Source organism: Phaseolus vulgaris, chromosome 9, assembly GCF_000499845.2.
Source record: "Phaseolus vulgaris cultivar G19833 chromosome 9, P. vulgaris v2.0, whole genome shotgun sequence".
Classification (NCBI taxonomy): domain Eukaryota; kingdom Viridiplantae; phylum Streptophyta; class Magnoliopsida; order Fabales; family Fabaceae; genus Phaseolus; species Phaseolus vulgaris.
Window position 1 is genome coordinate 7,881,105 of NC_023751.2, and position 10,381 is coordinate 7,891,485.

At 33.3% G+C, this 10,381-nt stretch overlaps 2 protein-coding genes across 2 annotated transcripts; both read right to left on the bottom strand.

The window, feature by feature from the left end:
- Positions 1–882: 882 nt before the first annotated feature.
- Positions 883–5,723, bottom strand: LOC137822790 (geranylgeranyl transferase type-2 subunit alpha 1). The gene is made up of 8 exons (XM_068627789.1): positions 5,408–5,723; positions 5,164–5,317; positions 4,889–5,049; positions 4,540–4,644; positions 3,222–4,007; positions 2,952–3,132; positions 2,225–2,408; positions 883–1,659 (listed from the first exon to the last, which is right to left on the bottom strand). The coding sequence occupies exons 1-8, from the start codon at positions 5,521–5,523 to the stop codon at positions 1,271–1,273; spliced, it is 2,076 nt and encodes a 691-aa protein (XP_068483890.1). The 5' UTR covers positions 5,524–5,723; the 3' UTR covers positions 883–1,270.
- A 1,313-nt stretch (positions 5,724–7,036) lies between these two features.
- LOC137821243 (double-stranded RNA-binding protein 1) lies at positions 7,037–9,929 on the bottom strand. Its single transcript, XM_068625743.1, has 3 exons — positions 9,724–9,929; positions 9,048–9,310; positions 7,037–8,151 (listed from the first exon to the last, which is right to left on the bottom strand). The coding sequence occupies exons 1-3, from the start codon at positions 9,746–9,748 to the stop codon at positions 7,378–7,380; spliced, it is 1,062 nt and encodes a 353-aa protein (XP_068481844.1). The 5' UTR covers positions 9,749–9,929; the 3' UTR covers positions 7,037–7,377.
- Between the last annotated feature and the right edge of the window lie 452 nt (positions 9,930–10,381).

Genomic DNA, 10,381 nt, shown 5'->3' on the forward strand with positions numbered 1-10,381 from the left:
TTTAAGGTTTTCTACCAGTACGCACCTATCACGTTCAGAAAACTTTCCAGCCGTGGTCCACTTAGGAAACTAGAGGAACAAGAACAACGTTTTGATGATTATTTCCTTGGATTGCTTTGAGTCTTCCGACAATATCTGATTTGAAAGAATTAATTTGACCCTAACGAACAATACTGGACAGTATATCAAGATTATTCTGATCCATTTTGGTAAGATTGCATTATTGTGAACTAAGCTCCTAAGTAATTTAGTTATGCATTTTGAGCATTTCAAAAGGCAATGACAGTTTTCAAAATTTTAAAAGATTTATATATGGCAAAGACTACACCCAACATTTTTGAGCCGGCACCTAACAAAATTTTCAAATTCCGATTTATTTCGAAAATAAAAATCCAAAATTGAAAATAATCCATTCTGGAAAAGTAGATCCATAGGAGATTATTGTGTTCCAGAAATAAAAATTCAAAAAAAAATCAAAATTCCATTCTAGATAAAAAATCCAGAATTGAAAATAATACATTTTGAAAAATATATCCAAAAGAGATTATTGTGTTCAAAAAAGGGAGTCTGAAATGTATTTTTATATGTACCCATTTTTTTAAGAACATTTTGCAGTAATATGGCGCAGGAAGCAATTGCCTTTATATAAAGACTATATATTTTCAAAGTGAGTAACATGTATGAAGTTTTGGGCCTCATAAACTTTCTGTGAACATTTTAGTTCATTCTTGGAGACCTTTTTCCGCAGCATCCAACTTGGATCGTGTAAAGTTATTCTTAATACAACTTCAATTTCCTAAATATTTCAAAACCTCTTCAATTCGTAACTTGTCTTTTTTCTATTTCTAAATCAATTTACTCCTAGCAAAGCAAGGCAGCAAGTCATAGAACCGTTTTTTAAGCATACAATGTTCAAAATAAAAGTTTAAGATCAAAGCAACATGAGATTGATACACAAATTATACTTCGTCCTTCACAAGGACGGACTACACCTTCATGTCTCAGCATCAAAAATTACATAAATAGAGTAATTCAAGCCTAATATCACCGATCGTATAAACTGCATCTTCTTCACGGCTTAAGGCGAAGCAGAGATTTGAGCAAGGAGCTTGTATTACTTATCCAAGAAGTCACTCGGAATTTGTAGTATAGACAGTACACCTGATACCAACTAGGACCAAATGCAAAACGGGTTAAGAAATGTTATGTTTGACAATATCTTCACATTATACCAGTAAGAAAAAACCGCATCTCTAAAAGCCAAGACAGGTCAAGATAGTTCTTCGTCATCTAGCCACTTGAGCGTTGGCAAAACTTTGACAAGAAATGACCTGAAGTTTTCATCGGCTACTGCATTCCCTATTATGTTTAATTCTGTCAATGTCAAACTTCCAAAAATCAAGAAAACTTCCCAGAATTTTGTGGCGCTAACACTGCCAGTGAGGATTTCAAAACGGTCCCATGCAAATTCTTCGGTGTGAGATAGAGGAGACGGGCATAAGTATCTCGTTGTGTCAACTGAGTGACAACCCAACTCATTGTAGGAGATATTCAGCACTTTAAGTGACTTAACCAATCTGAGAGGCCCCAAAGCAGTAAAGCTACCAATTTTATTATGACTCAGATTTAAGCAAGATAGAAGTTGCATTGCCTCCAATCCTGTCAAAAAGATTAAGTATGAGATATTTACTTCAATTTTTAGATACGTCAAAAGCTAAACTTTCCAAAAAGTGATTAGCCAAGGATATAGCCTAAGCTAGAGACAACCTTTCAGGATTGAATTCCTCAGCATAAGAACTTGGAAATCATGTTTGTTATAACTGAGTAAATATATATTGCAAGAAACAAAATAACATTTAAATCATTAATATTAATTTATTAAATTTCATTAAACTGTTGATATCAGTAGTTTGCTGAAGCTAAATAGATTCAAAAGGAGGATAGCTTGTGCTTAATTGGTGAAGGAAACGTGGATAGAAACAGGACTAGTGGGTTGCTAATACAACTAAAACATTTTGTTGAGTAAGTTAAAGAGAAAATAGAATAGCATAACTTTATGCACTTTAATAAGTATAAAATATTAAGGGGTTTCAAGAATGTATGATAAATGTGCTAGAATACGTGTTGTTCAGCCCAATAATAAGGAATATGGATAGGTTATTGTTGTATTTGAACAGATGGAAAAACTAAGTTACAACAAATTTATAAGATACACGAGTTTTACCTTCAATGGATTGAAGTTCGTTGTGGCTAAGGTCTAGCATTTGCACCCACAATAAATTCTCAATGGATCCCAGTCGAGACAATGATAGATTTTGTAATTGTAGAGAAACATAACCAGTGATTGTTTCTGTTGCATCTTTATAGTAGTGGCAGTATGGTAGTAAAGAGTCCCTAGTTGAAGTTATCTGCAGAATCATAAAAACATAAAAAGAGAAAAATGATGTATTGTGGAAGATACAGACAATTGGACAATTGTAAAGCTAAAGTAAATATACACCACCAAGGCCAGATAAAAGCTTCAAAAGTCTAGCACGATTTTATAGGAAAACCAGAATAAAAAAAATAGAAAATTCTTTTGTTTTCTAAATGCCTTTTCTCCAGTCAACTGATTTTTCTACAAAATGCCAGTTTGATTCCGAAAATATTTTCAGCTTTCACTTTTTTCCCACATCTCAAATGGGAATCGTGAAAAATACTTTTCTGTCAAAAACAAATACATATATTCCCAGTCATGTTTGCTGATTTTAATTTGAAAACAGAGAAGTAAACAATCTCATTTGACAACAGATACAAGAATGCAAGGTCCATATATTCTAGCTGTTATCATTGTCATATTAACAAATGCTGACAGATATTCACAAGAGTATTTGACATCTTTATCAACAACAGTGAAAGTCGAATGAGATCATGTTATGATAGATAGCTAATTCTGAAAAAAAGTAAATTACCTGCTTTAGTGATATTAGACTATGCTCGTCTTTGTAGTATAGAAAATGTGTTGGATCCAACTTCATCAGATCGGTGTAAAGTTGAAGAATTTCTTCAGTGTTAGATATTCTTCCATCATGTTGAGATGATAACGAATCAAGAGCAGTCAAAAGTCTTGCAAGAGTAAGCTTTCCAATTTTACTAAAAAAAGAAAAGGGATTATCTAGAAATAAAACTTCCAAGGTGGCATTTCAAATCACAATGTTATCTATTTAATAAATAAACCTTACCAATCATAGTCTGACAATAAATCCCGAAATTTAGTTATTTCTTCACCAATTTCCTCAGTGTGCCAATTGGAAGTTGTTGGAATATGGTGATTTTGAACAGCAGAAATAATGGAATCTGATTCCTTAAAATGATCAATTTTATGGAAATTTGTATGCTTCCATGTAGTCTTTTTTCCACCCTGTCCTTCAGAATGTTCAATAGATGCAGTCTGTACAAACACCTTAAAGGAAATTTGGGAAGGATCAGCGTAGTGATTTTCATTAGAAGATACAATACCCTTAGAATGTCCAATGCTGATATCTACAGAGTAGGTTTTTGACTGTTGAAGTTCCATATTTCCAAGGTTTAGATATACAACCCAAACTTGAGCAGTATTTGAATTGCTCGTTGAAAGTGGTTTCCAAACAAGTTCCTCCTTTAAAAGTTCAGATTTAATAGACACTGTGGATGAGTTTATTCCTTCTACAGCTTGATTGAAATCAAGAATGATCGGTAGAGTTCTAGTGTCTGATAGTGTACCATTTAGCAGAGACAAACCACAGCCATGAAGGCCGTTGTCCCTAATTACAGTTATATTAGATCCATGGGATGGCCAAGACGAAACAAGTAGAGGAGCATCAGTTTTCACTGTTTGATCAATAAGCCAAAGATGATAAAACCAGCCACTCTGATCATCTGGATCAGTAAAGATAGCATTGTGGACATGCTCAAACTCCTCTTTCAAAAAAATTTCTTTTGGGAAATATCCTTCAACCTTTCTTTTCAACAAACTAGACAAAAGCACACTGAAAAATTCCAAATGCAATATGTATTAATAAAATTAGTTGATACACATTTCTCAGCTTTTGGTTTAGATAAACAAATTTTGGTTAATCAAGACTAGTTAAATTTTACCCATGAAATAAAGTCCTAAAGAATGCAGTTCCTTTAAGTTGCATGTGTCTTGGTCACAATTGATCAAGCTTAGATATCAAAAGTGCACCTCGAAGGCTCACATGGAAAACATTTAATTATGTAGAGTTGATAAATGCCAATGCTTATTTTGCGGACATGACTCAAGAATAAAACAAATATATGTAAACAATATGTCAACAAGACGTACAATACGAAGATACAACGTTATTCCAAACATTTCAATTTCATGCCTTTTCAGAGGCACATGCAAACACAAGCAAAACAGTCCATGGTCAATTCACAAGTTCCGAAAAACATACTTATAACTCAGGTAATTAAAGGAGTGGCTCCGTACAGAAAACGCATACAGTCAGCAAGCACAAGAATGCCCCTTTGAATGAGTAAAGTTCTAGTTATAACTACCTACGATTGTGCCATGCAGAGTAATTACTGAAATTAGCCCCTATAACTTCCTCCGTGTACTTCAACTCATCCTCATCAGATCGTTTCATCAGTTCGGTCACAAACCTGGAAGTAAAATCAACACAAAAAAAGAAACCAACCTAACAGTTTAGTTCAGCATTCAAGTGGCAGTTAAATAGAATTATTTCGCAAAACTGCATTGAAAACGTGTTTATTTCATTTTTCAAAATGCAAAAGTTAACTTTTATTAACTATTACAAATAAACAGGAGAAACAAAAAATTTCTCAAAATTGAATAATTTTCTTTCTCTGGTTGAAAAGAGAACATCAAAAGGAAGCAGTATTAAACCTTCGGTAATTCCACGCGTGAAAATTTCGAGGATCGGCCTTCTGAAAACCATTCAGAAGGCGCATTTCGTTGTCGATGGACGAATGCCCCTGGCTGAGCACCCATTTTCTGTGATGCCAAGCGCCGTAAGACTTGAAATTCTTCCTCAGCGCGATCTCCACCTAAACCATTGGAAACAAATAACAAACTCTGGCAATTCGATTCACAGAAAAAATAAAATAAACTAATTATTTATCCAAGTAATTGAACCAGATTAACTGAGAGTGAACACGCACGAGTTTGAGCTCGTCTTGGAAGATAGAATGAGGATCGGAATCAGAGTTAGAGAGGAGGTGTTGAACGGCGAGTTTTCTGTAATTCCAAGCTGTGTAGCACTCTGGATTAATTTCTAGAAGCTTCGCACTCACATCTAGAGCTTCCTTGCTATATCTGCAACCAACCAAATTTGCGCAATTGGAATTAATCGAAGGAGAAGAGAAAGAGAAAGAGAGAGAGAGAGTTGAAGGAGGAAGAAGCAACATGCGATTGTGGTGATTAGCAAGAAAGTGAGCTTGAAGTGAACGAAGCTTTTGAGTTTTGGCAGATAAAGCAGCTTCATCTTCTTGCTTCAACGCTTTGCGAGGCCTACCGTGCATTTTCAAACGTAATTCACACTTCTTCGGCCCTTCGCCGTCGTTTTGAGTTATAGTGTTTCACCAGATCTCATTGTTCTCTAATAATTAATAATAGGGTTTAGAGTTTGTGTAATTTTTGTTCTCATAAACAAAAATAATGTTTTAAATTTCTTACAAAATCTTATTCAGAATATATCAAAACAATCTTGTGCTAATATTCTGAAAAATAATATTACAAAATGAGAATTTGAAGATGTATTTTGAAATAACTTTTACCTATTATAAAATAAACTTTTCAAAAAATAATTTTCATTTTGGAGTTTAAGACATCTTAGAAAACACCAAAGTCACAACTCAATTATTATTTTCGAAAGCCAATTTGAAAAACTTTCTTGAAAATAGAAAAATTTACCTTTTATAAAAATATCCTATAAATGTTTTAAATTATTCTCAAAACCTTCCATTACATAGTTTAAAAAATATTTGGAATATATTTTTTCTATAATGTTTTCAAAATTTGTAATGTAATTTTTTAATATATTCTGAATAATATTTTTTTTGAAAAATGAGAATTTCAAAATGTCATTTTTTGTGTCATTCAGTATTTTAGTTATGTAATTTATATTTTGATATGATAAAATTGTATTTGACATACCGCACTTTTTTGTTCTTTCCTCGTACAATTAAAACGTCACTTAAATTGGTCTCATTAAATAAACTGATAATATACATTTTCAATTTCAAGATTATAAAGTTATTGACTTTATCCATTATAATAAATTTCTACTGAAAATTATTTTCAATATAAAATACAAAAAATCAAGAATAATGATGATTTGATCTTCATGGTAAACCGCAACATCAATATCTTTTAAATAAAAAAAATAGTTAAAATTATGAATACATAGACTCACCTTGATGCATTTGCATGATATATACATTTTTCTTGATTATGTAGAGATTTTATTACCTTTATCTAAAGGTTGTATATTTCTAAGATTTCTTTCAAAACATAGGTTCCTAGCATTAATAATATTACGTTATACAACTTTTTTTCTAACATAAGTAGAATGGACATTTTCACTTACTACAAATTAAAGTTATTCTTGTGTGTAAATTTCTTAGCAACAAATTCCATTAAATGTCGGAGTAAATTTCTCAAAATAATGTCACAACTCTCATCAATTTGTTATGATAAAATTATATTTGACAAAATATAGTTTACAATTTTAAGTGATCTTTATTCCTTGTAGAAACAAAGCAAAAAGAAGAATTCTCCACGCCAAACAATGGATGGTATAAAACAAAAATTTATCAAAATTCGTATGTTTTAGAGGATTTACATTAATGACTATATATAATAAAAAAAATTAAAGTGGTAGATAACTCATTTAAATATTTTTTAAAAAATAAATTAATATTAAATCCTTAACACTAAATTTCAGTATAATTTTTAATTAAAAAAACATTTGAAAGAAACTGAGCTTCCACCAACCAACACATGCAGTGAATCCTTTATTATACACATTTCAAATTTAGAGTAAAACTCGAAAAGGAAATTGCATTTTTCATATAAACTCAGACCCGTCCAAATCCACTTCCTATGTCGCTGACAAATGGAACATAACTCAAATGTACTAATACAATATAAATAAATGGTGTTACACATCCTCATCAGATCACTAATAAAAATTATCAACATGCTTTGAAAATCATCACATTCTATGTTTTACTTTCCTAATTGAGTGACACCCAACAAAGAAAAACAGTTGGAATCCTCAAGGTTCCTATTAATAAATGCCCAGCATTGCTTGAATCTTATCTTCCATGCTAATAGTTTAATCTTTCCATTCTAATAATTTAATACTTTCAGTCTCAACCCCCTACAACACAATGGTCGGAAACCATTTCTCCATTGTATTGCTGTTTGTTCATCTCCACACTTGTTTCCAATATGTCTCCATTAGACACGGAAGAGAGTTCTGCAACAACAGAACCAAGATTGTTCTCCTTGGAATACAATTCTGCTGACTTTCCATTTTCAAAAACAAAAGAACTCTCCACAGCAAACACTTCTTTCTCGGGATAATTAAATGATATTCCATTCTCTAAATTCTTCATGACTTCTGAAGTGAATTTTTCAGATTTCATTTCATGCACACCAGATTCATCATTAACACTTGCTTGTGTTTCTACTTCATGATTGATATTTGTTCCAATACCGACAACATTTTCAGTATGAATCGGGCCTATCTTATCTCTAGGATTTTTCCTCTTAGAAGATTTCCTTTTAAATCTAGCTTTCTTGGGCTTTGGAGTATTTGAATTTTCATCGGCTATAGAAACGGATTCTGCAACCCTTTTTCTACATGGAAGGACTGTCAACTTTGGATGGCCAACCTGGTTTTGGGAAGCATGAGTTGCACTTGACTGGATAGCTAATAAAGCAGTTCTGGCAGCTTTAATCTCTGCTTCCTTCTTGGTTTTTGCTGCTCCCCCAATATAGAGTATACCTCCAATGTCAACCGTACATGAAAATACTGATGCTCGACCAGGTGTTTCATCCTTTTTGCACTGATACATAGGCATTGCGTAGTTCATTTTCTGGGCATATTCCTGAAGTAAATTTTTGCACAATCCTGTTTCATGCTGGAAGTAAACACCACTAACATGGTCAGAGGCAGCAAATACACAATAACTAGTACAGCTGAAGGTGACCAAAATGTTGAAACTAAAAGTAATATCTGTTGAGAGACAATGCAACAAGCACAAATGCCAAAAAATAGCGCAACAAAGCTATGCACTCTTAAAAGTGTCAGATCAGATAACCACTAATCATGCATATTCCAATAATCAAATAATGACTGAGGTGGGTGAAAATATAATTTGCAAAGTGAAATTCTACTTGGCCAAAAAATATTCTATTAATTAAGCATCGTTATCAATCTCAGATAGCACTGTGCAGTTGCAAACTTTGAAACCACTATAGTGAGAAGTGGGATGACCACTATTTGAAATATAATAAAGCACACTAAATAACTTATACTAAGTGAATACTGAGAAAACCATAATTAAGAAGTCCTACATAGTTTAAGCACACAATAACAATCAATATAAGAGAAATAAGAACATAGTAATGAGGTAAAAAATGAAAGCTGGTGGTGAAATTAATAGAAATAGAACATAACAAATTCTATAATTAGTAGGTTTGTAAAGTGTAAAAGGGAGCGTTTTGCAGAATGATCAAGGAAAAGGGTTTCAAACACTTGCATTAGGCCCAAAAATTTCCTTGTAACGCTCTAGGTAGTGAGGCTTAACCTGCATTGGGTTTTAGTTACTTCCTGCATTGGGTTTTAGTTACTTCGTCTGGTGAAAAAAGGCATTAGAAAATGGAAGAAAAATCATACTTTTACCCAAAAAAACCCTAAACAACATAGGTCAAAAAGGGTTTTTTTTTAAACATATATCATGAGAAGCACAGTATAACATGTGAAAACCCACACTTTGCAACCACAAAAGGTTGATACTGGTTAAAGAGTACTTACAACAGGTTGAGTGATGGATTGATTAACTACATTCGATTTGGCCAACTCCACCAAAGCAACCTCGGCAGCCGACTGCTCTGCTGCCTTCCGGTTGGAAAATCCAGGCAAAGAATCATACCGAACATCATTCACTATCACTGTTGACCTGAAAGAAGGCTCATGGGAAGGCCCTTCCTTGACAGTTTCATAGACAGGCGTGGGAAGCCCTGCCTTCTGCGCATACTCCTGCAATCGACTCTTGAACACATAGCAATTTGAAACTCCTGAAATATATATAAAAAAAAACACATGCAACTAGTTAGTACATACACAGCAATATCCCAGTCTATACAAATAGCGTGACAACTAAGCCAGCTCTGATCCACCTATGATTTCATGTCCACCCAATCTTTCCTCTATCAAGAAACCAACACCATAGAAGTCACATCAAATTGCACCAAACCCTATGAAAAATTACATTTTTTAACAAGCTATTACTTTGAAACCTTAGGAAGAAAACCTAATTGATCACACATCCCTTCTCAGATGGTCATAAAACACATTTCTCTTCAACCCTACATTTCGTAAAAAAACTCACTCTCTCATCCAAAGCAACAGAATGATTCATAGAAGCAAGAAATCAAATCTTTAACTCCAATTATGTAAATAAATATTTGAAAAAAGATAGGGAAAATACCTTGAAAATCGTCGTTAGTTGGCATGGCCTCGCCTGGGAGAGCTACAGAAGGATGTGTGGAGTGAGTGACTCTGAGACTCTGAATTGAATAACACTATTTTGATGTGTGGGAAAAGTGTGGATGAATTTTGGAACGGTGTGAGAAGATAAAAGAAGAGAAAAAGGTAGTTGGTGTGAAGGATGTGCGTGGCAATGCCGGAATATGCGCCGCTCTCGTTTTATTAAGTGGCTATGACGCGTTTAATTCGGGTACATAATACCCGATAAAGGCCCATTCATCAGGTCCATTTGATGCTATTACTCACGGCAAATGCTCCATGCACCCAACACTTTTCTGCATCCAACATAATTTCAAAATTTTCGAAAATATCCTTTATTCTGGAAAGAAAAATCCAGAATTGAAAATAATGCATTCTAGAAAAATAAATCCAAAATATATTTTTGTGTTTTGGATATAAAAATCCGGAAAAAGAAAATCAAAATCTCCGGATAAAAATATCCAGAACTGAAAATAATACATTTCAGAAAAAATTATCTGGAAGAGATTATTGTGTTCCGGAAAAGGGGATCCGGAATGTAATTTTATATGTACCCTATTTTTATAAGTGTATTTTTGGTTTTTCCCCATGATTGCGTGCAGTGATATGGTGCGCAATTG

Bases quoted from the DNA above. Each gene is read 5' to 3' on its own strand.
- LOC137822790 (XM_068627789.1), bottom strand. From the start codon at position 5,523: ATGCACGGTAGGCCTCGCAAAGCGTTGAAGCAAGAAGATGAAGCTGCT. The intron at 5,050-5,163 runs GTGCGTGTTCAC...CCAATGGTTTAG, and splicing joins TCCAAGACGAGCTCAAACTC to GTGGAGATCGCGCTGAGGAA. The intron at 4,008-4,539 runs GTAGTTATAACT...GGAATTTTTCAG, and splicing joins TCTGCATGGCACAATCGTAG to TGTGCTTTTGTCTAGTTTGT.
- LOC137821243 (XM_068625743.1), bottom strand. From the start codon at position 9,748: ATGCCAACTAACGACGATTTTCAAG. The intron at 9,311-9,723 runs GTATTTTCCCTA...TATATATTTCAG, and splicing joins AACTAACGACGATTTTCAAG to GAGTTTCAAATTGCTATGTG. The intron at 8,152-9,047 runs GTAAGTACTCTT...GTTTACTTCCAG, and splicing joins AATCCATCACTCAACCTGTT to CATGAAACAGGATTGTGCAA.